Source organism: Sinohyriopsis cumingii, chromosome 11 (genome assembly GCF_028554795.1).
Source record: "Sinohyriopsis cumingii isolate HCF-2022 chromosome 11, ASM2855479v2, whole genome shotgun sequence".
In the NCBI taxonomy this organism is placed as follows: domain Eukaryota; kingdom Metazoa; phylum Mollusca; class Bivalvia; order Unionida; family Unionidae; genus Sinohyriopsis; species Sinohyriopsis cumingii.
In genome coordinates this window covers 91,618,455-91,640,877 of record NC_142971.1, presented here as the reverse complement: position 1 = coordinate 91,640,877, position 22,423 = coordinate 91,618,455, and the positions used below count along the sequence as shown (strand labels likewise).

At 34.6% G+C, this 22,423-nt stretch overlaps 1 protein-coding gene across 2 annotated transcripts in view; it reads left to right on the top strand.

Annotated features, from left to right (window-relative positions):
• The window catches only part of LOC149788993 (von Willebrand factor D and EGF domain-containing protein-like), a 48,654-nt gene that overhangs the window by 19,675 nt on the left and 6,556 nt on the right, over positions 1-22,423 (top strand). For both annotated transcript variants that reach the window (XM_089975145.1, XM_089975144.1), the window contains exons 9-17: positions 6,339-6,722; positions 8,050-8,132; positions 9,015-9,078; positions 12,304-12,486; positions 17,615-17,829; positions 19,197-19,479; positions 20,506-20,661; positions 21,091-21,265; positions 21,744-21,937. In XM_089975145.1, the coding sequence (XP_089831271.1) occupies positions 6,339-6,722; positions 8,050-8,132; positions 9,015-9,078; positions 12,304-12,486; positions 17,615-17,829; positions 19,197-19,479; positions 20,506-20,661; positions 21,091-21,265; positions 21,744-21,937 (1,737 nt within the window). The remainder of the gene's footprint in view (positions 1-6,338; positions 6,723-8,049; positions 8,133-9,014; positions 9,079-12,303; positions 12,487-17,614; positions 17,830-19,196; positions 19,480-20,505; positions 20,662-21,090; positions 21,266-21,743; positions 21,938-22,423) is intronic.

The window sequence follows — 22,423 nt, the reverse complement described above, 5'->3', positions numbered from 1 at the left end:
TGTATGTATGTATGTATGTGTGTGTATGTATGTATGTATGTATGTATGCATGTATGTATGCACGTATGTATGTATGTATGCATGTATGCATGGATGTATGGATGTATGTATGTGTGTCTGTCTGTCTGACTGACTGACTGACTGACTTTATTTCCTCTTAAAAAGAGATTACATCAGATTAAACAAATTCATGATAATACAAGATCATAAAAAAGAACAGAAAATTGACAAAAATACAGTAATACTATGTCAGCTACCGTATTGACAAAGCGAAATATTTCCATACCTGCAATTATGCAAATCTGCAATCATTTGGCGGAGCAAGGCACTGATCTTTTAACAGTTGCTTGATGATGATAATATTTCGAAAAGTTAATATGTCTATAGTGTTATGTGCTTAACATTAAGTTCGAGATAGCAACGAAAATGAAATGAAAAACTTATAACAGTGTAATTCTATATGTAGTTTTTTTCTTCATGTGATGCATGTATTTATGAATATATATACTTGTTTGCGCGTATGCGTGCGTGCATGCATATTTATCTATGACTGACTGTCTAAATGACTTTATTACCTCTTCAACAAAGATTATATCAGGTTACTAAGATACATATTATACGTATCATAAGATTATGAGACACAGTATAGACGAGAACGCAAGCATGATATATACATCGTCAACTAATGCGTTTACAAAATGAGATATATAAATACAGAAAACCATATAGAAATCTCTAGGAAATATACATAAACAAATACATAAACAAATACATAAACACGCACACAAACAGCTGTCATACAACAAAATTTGCGGATTTGACAAGAAGACTTTGGCCTTTAATTGTTTATTTTTAATGTTAATTTACTACTTAATTTTTATATCATGTATGTATGTATGTATGTATGTATGTATGAGAGTGAGATGAAGTTAGTCTCTTGTAGGGGTTACTTTTCTGAGTGTGTCAGTGAATGTGGCTGCTTTCAGTAAATTTTAGTGCGTGTGTGTGTGTGTGTGTGAGAGAGAGAGAGAGAGAGAGAGATGGCTGTAAGCGTAAGTAACTTTCACATTATAATTCCCATTGATCACATTTCGGATGTTATGACAGTCATTGAAATTTTACATCACGTTGGAAGGGTATGGTCCTCTATAGATATTGTAATAGGATAGAGATAGGAAACTATGTTTAATGGTAGGCAATGGCACACTTTTGGAAACTGAGCAAACAATATACAAATTCCTAGGTACTCTGTATCACCAAATTCCTAGGAAGAGTTTATATTTTATAACTACGAAGGCTGACCAGCAGCTTTGTATCAATAGTATACTGTTAATATACAGTTAGTGAAACTGCTTTCCACAGACATCACGAGCCGAGTCACTATATTTCTACAGATGTTTCGCTCCTTATCTCGGAACATCCTCCAGATGGCGGGCGACAGTAGTGATCAGGTTCTGCCCGTCCGTGATGGCTGCCATATTTTATCTGCACGTCTGAACCATAGCCAGATTGACGCTTTCTCTGCGTCCGTGCCCAGTTGCTTGCACAGCTGTCTTGCGTGCCTATCCTTTTATTCACAGGGCAACCTGAGCCGGAAAACCTCAACAACCAGCCTCCACAGGGAACAACCATGTTTTCTATCCTCTGTCCCTGCAAGACTCTACCAGCTCTTGGTACTTCGTTCTTTTTTTCTCATAAACCTCATAAGACTCTTCTATCCTCTCTTCCCAGGGCGCTGTAAATTCTACCAGGACCATTTTTTTGCAGCTGTTGACCAAATGAAAATGTCATAGCAAAGGGATGTCAAAAAGACGTCAGGAAATACCCGTTTCCTTCCAAAGTCAGCTGACATCTCCCATCACTTTACTTCCTGCAACAGTCCTGCTTTATCTGCCGCTGTGCCATGCTGCTGTTGTCCCACATTAACAAACTTGCACAACTGGTGACCTGTTTTCTTTGGGATTCTTGCTTTCCGCCTTTCTCTTTCAAGGATATCACGCATCTCCTTCAGTACTTTGTCATGTCACCACCTGTAGCAACTTTGGACCAGCAAAACCTGGTATCCTGACAATATGTGAGCGAGTGTTTCTCTTCCTTGACACAGTTGACATGATGGATCTTCTAAGAGTTTCCACCTCACTAGGTTGGCTTGTGACGGTAGTGTAGGAACAGTGGTATTCAGAATGGAGTTCAATCTGTTGTGCTCATGTGTAGGAGGTAGGAGGTCATGTACCGATCGTGGCAGAAACTGTAGCTGCATTGGTTCATATCGTCATATATCTTCCCGTGTAAGTTTCCTTTCTGGCAGCAACTACTTAGTTCAACTTGCTTGGATGCCCATTTGGACTGCCTTTGCTGATCTTGATTCCTCCTCTGCCCTACGGATCTCCTCTTGGACTATATTTCTCCTGTCAACTTTGTTCGCATTCCACTATGTTTGCGTTGTTTTTAACCCTAGTCCTTTTCTCCCAACCTGTGTTGAACCTACAGTGTCTCTATGTCTTAGCATGCTCTGTTCCTGGTCCACTGCTTGGATCACTGAACATTTTCTTCCAGTTCGTACTCTCGTCTCTCGAATCCCTAAGGGTCAGGATAAGATAAGTCTTGTTTTGGATACCTTGTATTTCTCTACGAAGGATCTCAAGGACAGCTGTACTTTATACATTCTGCTATATAACCCGATGCTGGTAAATGATGAAGGAACACCAAGCCATCTTCGTAAATGCCTCTGCATCACCTGTTCTAAGTTCTCTGCACTACTGATAGGGAGCTCGTTAGCCATCAGTGGCTATATGAGACTCGCGAGTATGTCATGCTGGTAGATCCAGGCCTTACACTTCCGTGGAAGTCCCAATTGGTCTGTCTTAAGCAGACCTTCCTCGCCTGCTTCCTGAGTCTACCTGAATATTTCTTTCTCTCAGGGTTTAGACGAACCGTTTTTAGAGGCATTTGATGGGTTTATCTGATAATGTAGTTATGTCTTCACCTTTCATCGTCAGTCTGAACTGGTTTGTGACACGCCTCTTAATTGCGACCAAACTCCTGAACTTTTTGGATTAAACTTCATTCTAACCCATCCAATTGTCACATCTAAGGCTATAAGAATCCATCTAGCTTGTATGTGGATCTGTGTTGTTAAAGTCATATCATCCATAAACCCTCTTTTGGAAGGGAGACGATAGCCTGTCTCTCTTTTGGGACCACTGGACTCTCTTTAAGCAGCTTTAATGATGAGGTTCATTCCCATCACAAACAAAATTAATGGGATAGTATATCCAGTTACAATTCCCTTTTTGATTTTAACCATGTAGTTGTGAACTTGTCAGTTGAGAATCCTTCATAAAAGGCTGCTCGTTTCATGTTATTCTCTTTTCTCTTTCTCTTGATACTTTCCGCTGCCCTCATTATCTTCAGTCTTGATCTAAAACCATCTCTCAGATGCTTCAAACCCATCATTCGCATTTCACTTGTTTTTCTGAAATGATTCTTAAGCATATTTAGCTCAACAGCAAATAAATTTTTTCAATCCGATTGATTTCGTTATATTCACTTTTGGTGTGTGATAGAACATACGTATCATATAGTACGTTTGTGTGTTAGGGTCTAAAGTGTGAGTGTTCATACTACCAAGACTCTGTGATCTTAAACTAAGTACCAGAAATGAGTGAAAATCAACACGATTTGCACAAACAATTTATTTCCCAAAGATATAATGTGAAAAATTAAAGATCTCTTACTGCATGGTAAATGAAATCCTAAATAGTCCATAAGTATCAGTTATTCCAAATGAGTCCCAGTGGTATTCAGAATTGAGTTCAATATATTGTGCTTATGTGTCAATAGTCTTGATTTATCAAAGTGATATAATCCAAAATGTCTTTAAATCAATTCATAATAATTCCAAAACAGCTCTTGAATTCACTTTGTTCTTCCAATGAATAACTGAAATAAATAAATTAAATCCTCTCAAATAATAATTGAAGACAACTAATATAACCGATGCTTCTTCAGATGTTAAGCTAGAGATAATTAATTCTCATGTAAACATTCCTTAAATGAAAAACTAAGTTTCAGAATTATAATGAGGTCCGAGTAATCATTTCTAGATCATTGTAAGTGTAAACAATTCAGGTCCGTTATGCAGTTAACCAGACAAGATGACGTGTAGAAAGTTAACAAGATCTTGAATGCCAACAGAGTAGGGGGTACAAATTATGTATTTATAAAATGGAAAGTTAATATGAAACATATACAAAAGGTGTACCGAAATTGAATATGACATTAGGGCGTAACAGCATTAATACGAAGCATAGAAATTTTGATTTCCTTTAATAAACAGTTTTCAGAATGTGACAAATGCAGAATAAAACATCACAATGCAAAGTATAGATTTTGGAAAAAGAACATATCATGCGAATTTGCACTGGTCATAAAACCAGAAGGCAAAGTAAGGTAGGGCACAAAACATAGCTTAACAGCACAATAGTACACAATAGTACACAATAAAAAAGTTATAAGTTGAAATTAATACAGACAATACTAGCTAAATGACAACAGAAGAGAAAAAACAAAGAGATAAAATGCAAAATATGCAGCTGATTTTAGTGCATTTATAGATGCTAAAACAAATAAAGTGTAAAACGCTTCAAGCATCCACACCAGATGTTGAACGACACGTAAGGCAATGAAGATCACACAGACGTCAATACAGTCATTGCAATATCTAATATTGGTTCATTTTTTTCCAACGACGGAATAGCTCTTCACACATCTATTCAATCAATTCTGCATTTGTCCTGGAACAAATATTTTACTTTGCATGAAACATACACAATCACAAACAAATACAACAGAATTAACCACTATGAATTTATACGAGAAGACATTTTTAATCACTTCGATGAAATGAACGCCAGTACACTTTCCATAGTGTGTAGACATACACATTTATATATTCAATTTACATACAGCTTTTATTTGGCATCGAATACAACTTGAAATTATACCACGGAAATGAAATGGATTAATCATCCGAAACTCCTGTGCGGAATGCGCAATAAGTCGTTGTAAACTACTGCACAGGCAACAGTGAATAACCGATAGAGGAAATGGAAAAACGTAATTCAGGATAATAGAGATGTAAATATGGTGTTATAGAAGCGATAGTCAGATATATTATAATGGAGAAAGGAGCATATGAAAAGACTAAAGATGTGAAAAACATTATATAGAGGCTCCGTGTATGAACATAACAAAACCAAAATTCATACTAATATTTTACTTAGCAAATCCAAAATTTCTTCATAGATAAATGGACTTCATTCGATTCTGAATCATTCATAGACATAGACGATCTCAACTGCTTCTGTGGACTTTTTATACATATAAGGCATTGAATAATATGATATATTCACCTTAGAATTTTTGTCAATAATTATTCAATAGTGAAATTAGATTTGACAGAATCAAGTAAACTCGTTATTGTGGATGGCATTATCTGGTTGTAAGATTTCCTTAATTTATTCGATAGATTACAATGTAAATGTACAAGAGTTAGTCAAATCAGTACGCAGGTTTCATGCTTATTTCGAGATGTGAAACTATTGTCTGATTGTAAATAACCTGTATTGCATTCAAATCAAATAACAATAATAAAAATAGAAAACTATTTAATATGATCTTTAACATTTTTAAAACTGCACCAAGAAACTGGAGATGAAATTATATTTGATACTTAATGACCCAGAACGAATTGGGAAAATCAGAAAAGAAACAAATCAATATGTATGGCATTTTGTAAATTCTATAGGATAATTGTCAAAAGTACATTCTACGATGCTTAATAGATCTCTGATAAAATGAATGTGCACTGGTTGCTTTGTTATTGCCTTAACCACAATTGCATAAGCTAAAGTTATTTGGCATTAGACATTCAAACCATTTCAGCCTCTTCCAACAATATCTCGATTTCTTTAATTTTCGTTACTTTCTATCATTTGAATCATTGGTGGGGTTATATAAATCACAGATGGCACAGATAGCTTGATAGCACGTTCAAAAACTACATAGAGAACAATTTATGCGTACTTGTGCGATACCTTTCCAAGTGTGAAAATAGACAAACATCTTAAGTAAATATGCCCATCTTTGCTTTTTCAATTTACGTGAATCTAGACAATTGCGACGAGAAGAAAAAGAAATTTTCTCGCTTTCACACAGATAGTCAAATAATAAAATACCATTAAAAATATTTCCAAACTAAATTCAAGATAGAGGAAAATCAGCATCTGATGAAGGAATTCGGCAAATAGTATATTATTTCGATCTATTTGTTACAGTTACTAACTCCTTATCTGGAGATACAAAGGGGAAACCAGGGAACCATTATAGTTCGTCCGACTGTCCCAATAGGCTGCGCATCAGTTCAAGAACGGGAGCCGAACTGTAAGCTTGAATTAGCTATGTTCGATCCATCCACGACGCATGACTGCTCTGATGTAAATATTGCTGTTAGAGGAAACAACCTGTGTGGGGTTGAAGTCAATGGCGATAGTTACCACGACCAGAAAGGAAACTGGAATAGAAACTTTTCTTTCGCCGTTACAACTACTGATAGTCAATTTTACGACATGGATAGAAGTATCTTCCGACTGGGACTAAAAACAGACAAAAGTGCAAATGACCATTTGATATGGAAATCTTATCAACTCCCCGACATACAGGTATCCAAATTTTATGTTTGTGTGTATATTTATGTATCCCTGAAAGCGTATTGTGTCATGTAGAAGGATATACCTTTAGAATAATTGCAGAGTTGTCATCACACATGTAAGATGCAATTTTACTACAGAAAAAAACAACGAATCTCAAAACGGATGCGTTTCATAAGTGTGCGCATATGCTTAAGTGTGACATATGAAAAGTGGACGTCATTGTAGTCATTTAGGCACCTTTATTGATTCAAACTGAATTTGAATATGTGGCTTCAGTATATAATAGAAAAGTAGTTGTACCAAATTTCTATTCATTCTTGATAGTTTAGTGTACCTTATCTATCATTACAAACCTTCCAGACCCTTTTCAATGGCAGACTAGGACTAATCTGGGTGAGGGAAAGCGGACTTCAGGTCTAATCATGGCCACAGCAGTGGTTAGTTCTAATATTTTTGTTTGTTCATTTTGTTGTTGTTGTTTGATTCATCTAAAATTGTCGAAGTACTCTAACATTGATTTTTGTTTTATATATTTCATGGAACGTTTATATTGATCTTTCAAAAATATTGATAGACGATGAGGGACATAAGTGAATAATAATTGCCTTTCTAACGCTTGTGTAATGAAGCACAATAAAAATGACACCTAGAGTTGATATAGCCGACACCGAACGCCATACTTTAGCTGGATGAAGGTCAGTATCGTAACAAAGTGCCAAAAAGTTCTGTTTGACCAGCTGTCTATACTGTCATTTTAATAGATTACCTCTGTGTTATTTAGGTTAATATACCAATATCAAAAACTATCTCACGCATAACAGCCCAATATATCACAAGATATCATTGCGTCCTGTGGATCATCCAGAAGTCTTTCAAAGTCATGTCGCTTCCATATTTTGCAGTTTCGTCAAATAAATAAATATGTTTCTTAAAATGATAAATATACTCATGCATTTGAGTCCTCTCCCAATTTGTGGGTAGAATAATTTAATTATCTCTGCTTAACAATGCTTGCAAAAGATAAGCATTTCTCGACTCACTTCATATATTTATTTCGCAGTAAACATCAGTCTTAATAGTAGCAGTTGTACTGTTTGTATAGTTTCTAATTGCAATGATTAACGGCACGTCCGCATTGCACTGGTTATATGGCGTTTATTAAAAGTTCTGAAAAAATGTAAATCTAAATTACTGCAAGAAAATAATCTAGGAAGATAAAGTCCTCCAAATATAAGCTTAAGTAGAGTTAAATGAATGGCAGGAACGAAATCAATCCATACACTCAGAATAACAATAAAATCGTCCAAACATCTAAGCTGCATTAACTTTCTTATAGGTTGTGGTACATGATACCGATTCCTGGAAGTATCAATTTTGCTACGCAAACATTGACCCTCATATGAGATCAGCCGACGGTCGGTAAGTAGGGTTTAGGATCGTAGGACACATTTTCATTTAAGATGGATGGAATGTGTGTGTGTGTGTGTGTGTGTGTGTGTGTGTGAAATTTCATAACCTTTATATTTTTTGAGGTAGGATTGTTCTTCCAATAAGTTGGAATGTGTCTACATAGGAAATAAGTTGGAATGTGTCTACATAGGAAATAAGTTGGAATGTGTCTACATAGGAAATAAGTTGGAATGTGTCTACATAGGAAATAAGTTGGAATGTGTCTACATAGGAAATAAGTTGGAATGTGTCTACATAGGAAATAAGTTGGAATGTGTCTACATAGGAAATAAGTTGGAATGTGTCTACATAGGAAATAAGTTGGAATGTGTCTACATAGGAAATAAGTTGGAATGTGTCTACATAGGAAATAAGTTGGAATGTGTCTACATAGGAAATAAGTTGGAATGTGTCTACATAGGAAATAAGTTGGAATGTGTCTACATAGGAAATAAGTTGGAATGTGTCTACATAGGAAATAAGTTGGAATGTGTCTACATAGGAAATAAGTTGGAATGTGTCTACATAGGAAATAAGACAACTAACAGATGCAATATACCAGCAATAATTAATGTTATAAACCATCGTGCAATTTTGAAGTCATGCATTTAAGTTCAAGGCAGCTTATTCCATTATTCCATAAAATGTAACCCGAATTCATTAGAAACAGCATCAATAAAGCAAAAGAACACATATGCAGTGTTTTGGTGTACCTTTAAATTAATGTGGTTGTCCACAAGTCTGCGACTTTGTAAATAAATAGATTTTTTGCTTGAATTAATGTACTTATTCAAAGAATTACTGCACTACAATATATATTTGATATGATATTACATGTTTAAAATATTTCAGACTTTACGAGAACCAGAATGATGGAGAATTCATCTTGTACAAACACAAATACCTCCCGCAAGAGGTGAGATGATTGACACCTATGACATGGAAACTATTATGTTCTGCATTTTTATTACATATTAAAAAATCTTGAATGTAAGAGACATGCGACTTCTTGTTAAGGTTCTGCTCGTTTTTTTTTTTTTTTTTTGTTTTTTTTGTTTGTTTTTTTTTTTGTAGGCGTGTGTGAGAGAGAGAGAGAGAGAGAGGACGAGTTCCAAAGAACAATGGCATTGGTTCAGCATAAAGATTGTCTATAAAACGAAAATAGACTATGATACTATAACGATTCGGCAGTTTCTATTTTGAACTTTTCCAGTTTTTCCATGTCATCTATTGGGTAATTGTCACAGATTTAACAGGTATATTCCAGAACGGGACATATGGATTATGGATAGAGTTATTATGTCAAAAACGTTTTCGCTGCGCGGGACACAAATCAACATTTGAATGCTTTCCTAATAATCTACTAATATGATTGGTCTATTCAGCATCAGACGATGAAGTTAATCCTAGATGTATATGACCTTTAACTGGAAGCCAATTGATGTTATCCCATGAGTATTTCAGAAAGGCAACATCATTTTGCCTGTTTGAAATTAATAATATGTCAGTTTTAGATGGACTCAAGCTAATAAACTAGTCAAATGCAATGAATCAATTGTTAAAAAATCATTGTTTATATTTTACTATGTGCTTGTCACTGATCTGGCGAAGAGGTTCCAAGAACAGAATCATCCCAGATAACCTTGCAAGCAAGTTCCAATTTTTTAAGTAATAATAATAATAATGAGGACTTTGTATAGCGCCTAATCTTTAGAAGCTCTAAGCGCTTTACAACATTAGACAACACCTTTAACATAAAAAACATATATAGTGGTACGATTACAAAACAAAAAACACCATGAAATTAGAAAACATAAAAACATGCTACAAATATTTAAGGTACGAAACATTATTAGGTCTTTAAGTTTGTTCTTACAGTCCAAATAAGTAAGTTTTAAGAGAACTCTTGAATGGGATCACTGTGTCTTTGTGTCTAAGTTCAGTGGGCAATTCATTCCACGTTCCTTGGCCCTGGATTGCAACGGAACATTGTCTATATGACTTCGTTTTCATAGTTAGTAGGAATAATGAGTATACGATTGTCAGAAGAGGAGCGTAAGTATCTTGCTAGTGTCTACACATGGGTGAGGTCGAATAGGTATGTTGGAATGGAGTCCGTCAGTGAAACGTAGCACAGAGAACAAATTTTGTGCTTGATTCTGGATCGAATGGATAGCCAGTGTAGGGTACAGAGCAGCGGGGAGGTCTGCCCTGATCCTGGTACTCTAATGATCTGAGCAGCTGTGTTTTGGACTTTTTGAAGTTTCTGGAGTAGATATTGAGATGAACCAGACAGAGTTGAGTTACAATAGCCCAGTCTTGAAAGTACTAATGAACACACACGTGTTTTAGTGGCATCAACTGATAGATATTTGCGAAAGGAGGTGATACGTCTCAGCTCAAGATATGCAGCATTGCATATGTTCATGACATGTTGGTGCAATGTGAGAGTACTGTCTAGAGTAACACCTAGGTTTCGTACTGACTGTGTGAATTTAATGTTGGTGTTGCTGATATTTATTGTTTGAGGTAAGGGATGTGAATGAGAAAGTCTTTGTGTTGTGATCAGAATGGCCTCGGTTTTATCATCATTCATCTGCAGCTTGTTACATTTCATCCATGATTTCACATCAGAAATGCACCTCTCTACACCTTGTATGATAGCATCAACTTCATTTGGGTGGCTAGATTTGTATATTTGGATGTCATCAGCGTACAGTTGGTGAGACACTGGATGATGATGTATGACACTTGAGAGCGGCTGAGTGTATACAATGAAGAGAACAGGTCCAAGAACAGACCCCTGTAATAAAGTTACGTAAATGGAAAATTATGGAACCCCGTCAGTTTGTTGACATTATTTCTTATGATCAACAAATTTAGATTGAAGACTCTCTGATATAAATCTGTTAAGTAGCTTATAGTCCATGGTAGAAATGTTTCAGTAATTGCATATTTTTGAAGTTTATAAACAACGCCTTGTTTCCATACCGTATCTAAAGCTTTGCTGACATTAAGAAAGTTGAAAAGGTTTCACATGAGAATCAAGAGAAAAAATACATAGTTTATGATAAAATTCAATCACTTGATGAGTTGTTGACTGACTATGAATAATCCAGATTGATACATGTCAATTCACTTTAGTACAAACCTTGTGTAGATTGATTTTCAATAATTATATCCAAAACCCTGAACACACAACAAAGTATAGAAATTAGTCAGTAATTAGACATTAGTTTTGTCTCCTGTGTTAAATAATATTTTCAACAAACGTTTTAAATGTTTGTAACTAATCTGGCATAGTCAAGAGGTTTTGTTTCGATCAAATTAGGTTCATTAATTTTTAAACGTGCATCATTCTTAGCAATGTTACAGGATTTGTCAGTAAGTCTTAATATATGACAAAAATTATATGTCTTTTTTTAAATGGACTATTTGTCTCAGAAACTTTCAATAAAGCAGAAACATTTAAGATTTCTAGAAAGCCACATTTTAATAAAAATTTTAAAGAACTATATTCATCGTTACTTTTCATAGTCGTAACTCTATTTCTGTGACTTATATTTTTTTAATTTGATTTTTAACAAATCATTTGTGTAATTACATGAAAAATGGAAAGTTATCCTATCATTAACCAGGATTAGTTGCAGGATCCTTTTGGCATAATATCACCCAAAATAACAGCAAAAAATTAATAAATGTAAGAGAATAACCCAAGGACGTACTAATCTATGCCAAACTAGATCGACGCACTTTCGAAACATGAGAAACAAATTTATACCAATAAACTGATTTCAATGTGAAATTCCTTAGCAAATGTTCTGCCACTTATAAGCAAAGAAACATATTCCAACATTCCTCTCCTAATCTGATTTGAACAAACTTAAACAAATATATATAGTAAACAAAATCGTAATATAGCTCTTCTAAAACATTTGAAAATATTTTTATACAACTAACGAAAAAGCAAATGCTAAGTGAGTTTTGGTGTCGTGATCACTTGATTTGTTGTCATAGTATCAATAAAATCATTACATTCCTCAACATATTCCACAAAAGGATCAAGCACCACCTTGTAAAAGAAAATCATTTTCATGATATTTTCTGGCATTTATCAGCTTTATTATAAATGCATTTGTAGGTTCAAATGAAAACGGCAAGATGCAACAACAACATGGCAACATGTGCGTGTGCAGTGACCATTCGAGCTGGTGGAGATTTGTATGGTTTTATATTATGCAATGGACAACAGCATTTTATCAACTATCTTTCATGCAAAGATGGTGTAATATCGGTTGTTCGAAGAACGGAATACCGATACGAGGTAAGTGCTTTCACAATTAAGATAAATGTAAAATTTGTTTTGTTTAAATGACCTGTCAACTGTATTTACCAAATGTAGTTACGGGGATTATATACGAGGATGATTCAGAACGGTGTGAAGGAGATTTTGGAAGGATATGGGTGTTAAGTACGGGTGTGGATTAATTAGGAACGGTTTGAGTGTAAGCTTTAAGGTCGAGGTACTAAGAGGGGTATAGATTTAGACTTTATGTGGGACTTAACATTATGATGTCACTTGGAAATGTATCATTGCCTATTTCTCTAATTGGTCTAGGGGAATTTAACATTACAGATATAACTGTGGGACTCTATGGAAAGTTAACGTTACGAATAAGTCTCTGTTGTGCCACGTGGGAATTCCTATTCTATTTCTATGGACCGATAAAATAGGTTCACGGATAATCCGAGAACTAAACTACAACATTGCACCAACTTTGCAAAGAAAACAAGGTCAGAAACAATAATAAATGAAATGTCATATGTATGTTTGGCATGACTCAGTGTTATGATTAACGTATTACACGCAGAGCGAGAGAAATAGAAGGAGAGAACAAATTAAACAAGAAAGAAAAACCACAAAAGTTCAAGATTAAGATAGTTCAGACACAGAGTGTCTATAGGATAATTTAGTCGAAGCGTGTCTGTAGGAATGTTTACACACGTAGTGTTTGTAGAATAGTTTAGACTAGAGTGTTTGTATGATAGTTTAGATTAAGAGTGTAGGATAGTTAAGACTAAGAGTATAGGATAGTTAAGACTAAGAGTATAGGATAGTTTGGACTAAGAGTGTAGGATAGTTTAAACTAAAAGTGTCTGTAGCATAATTTGGACTAAGAGTATAGGATAGTTAAGACTAAGAGTATAGGATAGTTAAGACTAAGAGTATAGGATAGTTAAGACTAAGAGTATAGGATAGTTTGGACTAAGAGTATAGGATCGTTTAAACTAAAAGTGTATGTAGCATAATTTGGACTAAGAGTATAGGATAGTTAAGATTAAGCGTGTAGGATAGTTAAGACTAAGCGTGTAGGATAGTTAAGACTAAGAGTATAGGATAGTTAAGACTAAGAGTATAGGATAGTTTGGACTAAGAGTGTAGGATAGTTTAAACTAAAAGTGTCTGTAGCATAATTTGGACTAAGAGTGTAGGATAGTTAAGACTAAGAGTATAGGATAGTTAAGACTAAGAGTATAGGATAGTTAAGACTAAGAGTATAGGATAGTTAAGACTAAGAGTATAGGATAGTTAAGACTAAGAGTATAGGATAGTTAAGACTAAGAGTATAGGATAGTTTGGACTAAGAGTATAGGATCGTTTAAACTAAAAGTGTATGTAGCATAATTTGGACTAAGAGTATATGATAGTTAAGATTAAGCGTGTAGGATAGTTAAGACTAAGCGTGTAGGATAGTTAAAACTAAGAGTGTATGGAGGATGGCTTAGAATAAGAGTGTCTGTTAGATTGTTAAGACTAAGCGTGTAGGATAGCTTAAACTCAGAGTACAGGATAGTTTAAACTAAGGGTGTCTTTTTAGGATAGTTTAGACTAAGCGTGTCTGTATGATAGTTTAGACTAAGAGTGTCTGTAAAATATTTAAGACAAAGAGTGGCTTGAGAATATTTTAGACTAAGAGTATCTGTAGGATACTTTAGACTAAGAGTATACGATAGTTTAGACTAAGAGTGTCAGTAGAACAGTTTAGACCAAGAGTGTCTGTAGAATAGTTTAGACCAAGAGTATCTGTAGGATACTTTAAACTAAGAGTATACGATAGTTTAGACTAAGAGTGATGGATAGTTTAGACTAAGAGTGTCTGTAGGATAGTTTAGACTAAGAGTGTAGGATAGTTTAGACTAAGAGTGTAGGGTAGTCTAGACTTAGAGTGTAGGATAGTTTAGACTAAGAGTGTCTGTAGGATAGTTTAGACTAAGAGTGGAGGGTAGTTTAGATTAAGAGTGTAGGATAGTTTAGACTAAGAGTGTCTGTAGGATAGTTTAGACTAAGAGTGTAGGATAGTTTAGACTAAGACTGTAGGATAGTTTAGACTAAGAGTGTCTGTAGGACAGTTTAGACTAAGAGTGTCTGTAGGATAGTTTAGACTAAGAGTGTAGGATAGTTTAGACTAAGAGTGTCTGTAGGATAGTTTAGACTAAGAGTGTCTGTAGGATAGTTTAGACTAAGAGTGTAGGATAGTTTAGACTAAGAGTGTAGGATAGTTTAGACTAAGAGTGTCTGTAGGATAGTTTAGACTAAGAGTGTCTGTAGGATAGTTTAGACTAAGAGTGTCTGTTGGATAGTTTAGACTAAGAGTGTAGGATAGTTTAGACTAAGAGTGTCCGTAGGTTAGTTTAGACTAAGAGTGTAGGATAGTTTAGACTAAGAGTGTCTGTAGGATAGTTTAGACTAAGAGTGTAGGATAGTTTAGACTAAGAGTGTCTGTAGGATAGTTTAGACTAAGAGTGTCTGTAGGATAGTTTAGACTAAGAGTGCAGGATAGTTTAGACTAAGAGTGTAGGATAGTTTAGACTAAGAGAATAGTGTAGACCAAGAGTGTCTGTATGATAGTTTAGACGAAGAGTGTCTGTAGGATGGTTTGGGTAAGGCATATATTTGTTCATACACGAAACTTATAATCCAACATACAAGCACATATACCAAGGGAGAACATATTAGTTTTATGTAGATAAATGCACACACACACACACACACACACACACACACAAGGTTGGACTCTTGTTCTTGTTTTCTAATATACAGACACACATGTACATGCAAACGGAGGGGGCCAATTTCTGTCTTGATAAGTTCAAACACACACACACACACACACACAAAGGGAGAGTAGGATCCATCTTATTTTTATACATACACAAAAACAAAGGCAGCGGATATGGGTCATTTTGTTTTCATATATATATATATATATATATATATATATATATATATATATATATATATATATATATATATATATATATACATATACACACACAAAGAGAGCGCCTGATATTTTAATTTTATTGATTCAGACACACATTCACATGCAAAGGGAGAGGACATTGCAAATGTCCTTGTATGAAACCAAAACTAATATTATAGTACGTGGACCATGAATAATTTTGTATCTCTATGTTTTTAAAATAGGCAATACCTACCACGGTATACCGCAATTATATTAGAGACCAGCAATTTAATGTTCTGGGGCAATACCTACCACGGTATACCGCAATTATATTAGAGACCAGCAATTTAACGTTCTGGGGCAATACCTACCACGGTATACCGCAATTATATTAGAGACCAGCAATTTAACGTTCTGGGGCATGGACCTGGCACCTTTTAAAAAAATAACTTCCGTCTCTCGGTAGCTAGAAAGAAAAAAAATCTTCAGCTTAACAGTACAATATTATGTCTGTTATATGTTTTAAGAAAAAAAGCTGAGATGAATAAAATAAACTATCTTGGCTGAAAAGAAAATCGTATCCCCCAAAATATTAAATTGGAAGTGCCTTGTAGTAGATGGATTTGCTTTGTGTACGTTAATTGTTTAAGTTGTAATACAAAAGTGTAAACAAAGTGAGATGATTACGCTTACTTTACAAATGACGTCCCGTTAAAGACATTGTGCTGTCTTAAGTGAAATTGTTGATAGAAATGTGAAGTTTTCACACTGAAACCAACAATTAACAGCTACGCTATTGATATAATAGGCAGCGATGCATTGAGCGTGATGCCAAAAGCTGGGCAAGGTATTTGTCAGAGGATCAGTAAACATAAACCACATTCAGCAAATCAGAAAATATGCATTATTCTTCAGAAATTACAAATAAATTCCAACAGAAAAAATACCCTCCTGAAACTCTTACGATGATTCGCAGTCTTACAAAAGAATACATGTACTTAACACATTAACATAGGATAGTAATTAACTAAATTAATGACATTTTTAAGTCAGAAATTATCCCAAAAGTTGTATTTGACCTAATATATTTCTCGATATCCCATTCGGCCACCACGGTGACATACCTGACACATGCCAACATGTGATTAAAGGATCATAAACATAGTTATATTTGTAATATGTAAAGTTAATGTGCGATAAAATACAAATGTTTTGATTTCTTTAAAATGCAATTTACTTTGTTATTAACAATGAAAACAGGTTGTTAATATCATTAAAATCGTAACAAGTTTATCCGACAATTTCCGTACAAGCCTTGTTGACGGAAACTACCAAAGTACCGGTACACTGAAAAAGAACCACGGAAAAATACTCGGTAATCAGGTATACCGATAATACTGTGCACCTCTGCTATAGTACATTTCACACGGGCCATGTAGGCATTCAACACGAACCATTTCAGTAATGGGTGTCATTTTTTAAGAATTTGATTCTACATACCTTAAAGTGGCCAGTATTCATTTCATTTGGATTCGTATACATCCATATTCCTTTGGAAGGTCGTTATTTAGACGCATGGAGATATGCATACGGCAAAATCAATGTTAAAGCACGTATACATTTTTTAATGAAATGAACATAAAGGTGTGATCCAGTACAATCCAGACTGAATGTCGCGTGCTGTACTTTCACAATGAAAGCTACTCATATTGATAAACAAATTCGTATTACCCTCGATTGTGGCGATTCCTCTCGATTAGCTTTTATTTTTTACCAAAGGACTCCATTGTAAAAGTCCATAACGACAGATAATATTCGTGCGGAAGTTTCTTGCTGACAGTTAAGGTGCAGAGCATTCAATAATAAGGATTGAATAAACTTTGGTTAACTGAAATTAGTGTTAACCTTTAAAAGAACAATTTATATTTAATTTAAAATGAGTCAATGCGCAATGCATGACCCATGTGACTTGTACTATAATACCCTACTCCCTTTCACTTCGTATGTGTGTTTTTCCGTGAAAAAATTGTACTACCTCTTTTTTTGTACATTTGATTGTATTTGTGTGGTCGAAAACAAAATATATCTGATGTCAATGAATTGTGTGTATAAAAATACAGTTTGAATTTTATATTAACCTAATTGCAATATAGGTTTCGTACGTATGATTTAATGAGATTTGAGTAGAAATCATCACACTTTCAGGTATTTCTACCAATCGGCACTCGTGTGGAGATAAACATTAATAGAGAGGAAACTTACAAAAATACGATGAACGTGGCGATATATCTATCAAAGAAAGATGAAGACAGAATTGAAGGCCTGTGTGGATCATTCAATAATAACCAGGAAGACGATTTTGTAATGAGACACACTGAGACAGTTACTCAAGACAACAATGCTTTCTCATTGTCCTGGAAGTAAGAATCATGCATACTTTAAACATAAAGTATGCAAATTCGAGTGAAGATATATATTTATACATATTTACTCGCTTCCTCATTCCTTATTTACTTACAGCTTCATCAATTGCAAGTGAAAATCAAGAAGTATCACATTAAGAGATAAAGTTTCAATTAGAATTTACATTTTGTATCTACATCAAATTTTGATTGAGATAAAAACATGTATTCCTCTCTAAGTTTAATCTACACAAGTGCGTGCATTTATATGAAAGTATGAAAAAGACAAGTACATTTTTTGCATCAAAGTAACTGCTAAGTTTTAAAATCATATTCTAAACATTAGTTTTAATCAATTAGAACTTGTGCTAAATCAACGAGATAGCAAATAATCAATAGCAAAGCGAACAGTAAGGTCAATGAATTATTTCACCAATTGATAAATTCTTACGTATAAGTACTTTGCTCCTGAAGAAAAGAAAAATATATGAAGTATAAACATCAAGTACGAGGACATAAAAATGGACACGGGTGTTAAATAACTGCCCCGTCCTTAATCATGTAATGATTTGAAAGGAAATTCATTTTCCTATGCTTTAAGTAACATTGTCACATGCTGTCTTCTTTAGATTGAGTTTCCTCTGTCCTGGAAATCGTTCTCTTACTTGGCTATTAATGTACATTTCCAACACAGTACGTGATGCACGTAAATTTCTTAATGACATTATGTATCCCAAGCTAATAAAACTTCCAAATCTGCGTTGAAACTCACACGAGTCTTGGAATTCTATATTAGGGTGTTTACTTCCGATCACAGATCATAGTTCGTACGGGTCATGGCAATCTATGGAAGGCTTAAAAGCGTTTACTGCGATCACACGTCTTAATTCATACGGGTCACTGTATTCAATATTAGGTTGTATAGTACAAGAGGAGATGTTTAATGTAAAGCTGTGACGCAGGATAGGAAGTGAACGACCTATAATATTAGGTGTGCAGATATAAAATGTATATTAAAACTGGCAAAACAATTGGTATCTGGGGAAAATACCGTTTGTACAAATATTCATATTGGATTAGATCGACGTCTGTCTGGAAGAAATGGTGGGTGTTCAGGCTAGATAAATATAGAGCATTTTATCTTTAAATTTAGTTAAATTCTCAAAACTCCTGAAATTAAAAACAGTGACTCAGATTTTGCTTTTCTCCGTACATGAATTATGTGTATCTTGGAAATGGACTGAAAGAGTCAAATAAAAAAGACGACTTCCAAGACAGAAAAAAACCTCGGTCTAAGTCATAAAATGATTACAATGGCCTTGCCTACATAGTTCCCTATTCTGATCACAAGATATGTTTATCTATTCTTTGTTCTTATTTTTCAGAATTACTGCCTCAGAGAGCTTTTTGTCTCAATCAAACCATAATCCGGGTACTTGGGACCTTGGGCGATTATTATGTGTCTGTCACAATGCTACTTTTACCGAAAGAAGATCCCTTATTAATAGTAGTGTATGCTCCCCTGACGAATCGGTGCTGTGCACCAAAAGTCCGCACCAAGGGAAAGATGTAGTCAGATGCCCATATCACGACACTAGACCTAGCAGTAGGTCGTTCCAAGAAATGAAGAGAAGAGTGAAAAGAGCCACGCGACAGATTCGATATCCAGTAAAATAAACACAATACCGTCAATCGTTTGCTACCATCAACATCAATTGTTATCAAATATGTATTCCACTAGAAAAATAGTAACGACGATACCATGTGCTTCTTGAATAAATAATAATGTAAAATGTTTTGCAAAGCTATACATCAGAGTGCGTAAAGTTTGGAAATTTTGTAGACGGTGGTCAAACGTAGCGGCTAACTAGATTAAATTTAAATAGACTGGTGATTTCATGTACGTTGCATCATACATGCATATAAACATGTCAACAGCCTGTCAAAACGTTAAGGGTAGCCCATAAAACCGTACACATCCCACACATTATTAACTATGGAAACTGCAAAGCAAAGTGTACAACGTGTGTTATCACAATCGGAACATCGCTAGGCTGTTACTCTATGGTCATACAATAATCTTGGAAATTGTTGTAGGAATACCCATTATTTGGTGTGTTTGGTTATTCGCCTCCAGCGGAGTACACTCATGTGTGACAACAAGAAAGACCGAGATTCCATTGATTATGAAACTGTCTCCTTCCGCCGCTATATTGTTCTATATGGAGTAATGTAGTTGAGAATATAGTTTTCAATGGTGACGAATTATTCGAGTTCACTTTCTCAACCTAACTGAAAAAGCAGAAAATATTAACAATTATTAATAAGATATATCGTGGCCTTAATAAAACTGGTTATTACGTCCGAGTCACAAATGGTGTTAATTTTGTTTGTCAGCCGTTTTACAAATGGGCTTTTCCAGCCGTTAAATGCATGGTTGTCTGTGTACATTCTTGTATTACCCTTTAATGTAAGACTAATGCATAGTTACAATAAGAAAGTGAATTTAACTCAATATCGATGTAAAGTTTTTCCGAGGTAAATGTTTTAAGAAATGGATCGTCTTTGGACCAAAGAAAACTAATTTAGTTTGACTGCATTTGATCCATGTATTTACTGATATATCCTAATGTAACTTGTCGTACAGAGCTTGATAAATAAATTTGGAACTACAATTTGTCCTTATTATTCCAGGGAAGAGTCAGCAGAAGCGTGGGAAACATATCTCTAGAGGATGCAGAGAATGCTTGTACGACCTTCTTTTCCACTTCACCGAACTACAAGCTGAAAAATGATCTTCCAATCAATACACTGAACAACTCTATACACGAATGTGCTTTAGACTACCAGGTACTTTTGAAAAAAAAGTGTCTGATGTAGAAACAGTTGCTAAAAAAAACTTAATTAGGTGGACCTTTTCATTCGTTAAAATATACGTCCAGATAAATAAATATGCATCCATTACTTTTTGTGATGGGTGGACAAATAAAACTTTTTCTTCATCAAGTATATTGAAAGTGTAGCAGAAATATTTTCTATGTAGAGTCCATTATTAGTTTGTTTTGTTGAGACAAGTGTCTTACCTAAACTGTAATGAGTTGTAAATCAAAACAACTAGTTGTGTGGGTATCTTGCTATCTTAATTAAATGATTTCATTATATTGCTCTTGTTCCTGTTCGTTAAAAAGAACAGTAACTTGAGATATACTGTAGAATTTTTTGTGAGTACAGTTGGCCAATTGCCGTGATTTAATTTCCAACAATGTATGTTCCATACAGATGTCGAATGGAGACATAAGCTGGGCTGCCCCACATCTCCAGTCATGGATAAATAATATTGAAACACAAATATCCCGAGACAAAGAATTCCAAGAGGATCATGCAAATATAACGGAGGAATTCCTGACAAATGCGTGTCCTAATCAATGTAATAACAAAGGACGATGTGACAACGGTACGACAGTATTTCAACTTTGTTATGACATTAATTTTACGTTTTGTTTCACCGTCAATATATGGTATTGCAAAATACACCCAATGATCACTATATGTTTGTTTTTCTTTTCCTTTTCCTTGTTTGGTTTGTTTTCTTTTCTTGGGATTTTTTAAAATAGCATATGTTGTTCTCTTTAAGTTCATTCTTTTTTGTGATGAACTTATTGTATTCTCGATTACTCATTATTCATGTCAGTTCTTCCAAAATGTTGAAAGAGCCTAGGAGACAGAAAGCATAAATTAATTTATTATGAACGTTTTACGGAGAGAAAAAGAGAGAGAGAGAGAGAGAGATATGGAGAGAGAGAGAGACAGGTTTTCATGACCTGTTTATTTACTTAACTAGTTGTATCATCCATTTGAATAATTAAATAAATTTGAAAGGAACATTCCTGTTGAATCATGAAAAGAACTAAAAATTTTTTTGATTGGTGCAGGTACTTGTGTCTGTGACCATGGATTTGCATCCAGTGATTGTTCCATTGACGTGATGTCTCCCCCGCCTGTGTACGACGTGTATAATGACGGACAGTGTGACACGTCCACGGATAACTGCTGCTCTGGATTCTCTATTTACGGAGATGATTTCATCAGAAGTGAATCTCTGGAATGTAGACTAGAGGAGACACAGGTAAAAAGAAATAATATTTCAGCCAATCTGGTGGATCAGTTGTTTTTTTTTTTTTTTTTTTTTTTTTTTTTTTTTGTTTTTTTATCTTCAAATGCGCATCTTAGTTTTGGACTCAACGAGCTATTTCATTGATAAACAGACTTACGTAAAATAATCAGGCAGTCAGATAAATGGCATTGACACCTAATATGAGCTAAATCATATTTAAACATGTCAGGACCAAGTCTCTTAATGTCTCTCCAATTTATCCATTGAGCACTTTCAGTTCTAAGTATATCATTCAAATCTAGCGAAACATAAACTTAAGTCGTGCCCTTATTGACAATTATATTTATAAAAAGAGCTTTTGTATTTTGGGAGGACGGATGGGTACCATTATTATCTCCCAAGCTTTTTCTGACTATGCACATGCAATTGTTTTATTCTGTCTCTTGTTTCTATTTTAATTTTACAAATTCTTGTTGTTTGATGATAGTAGATAGTACA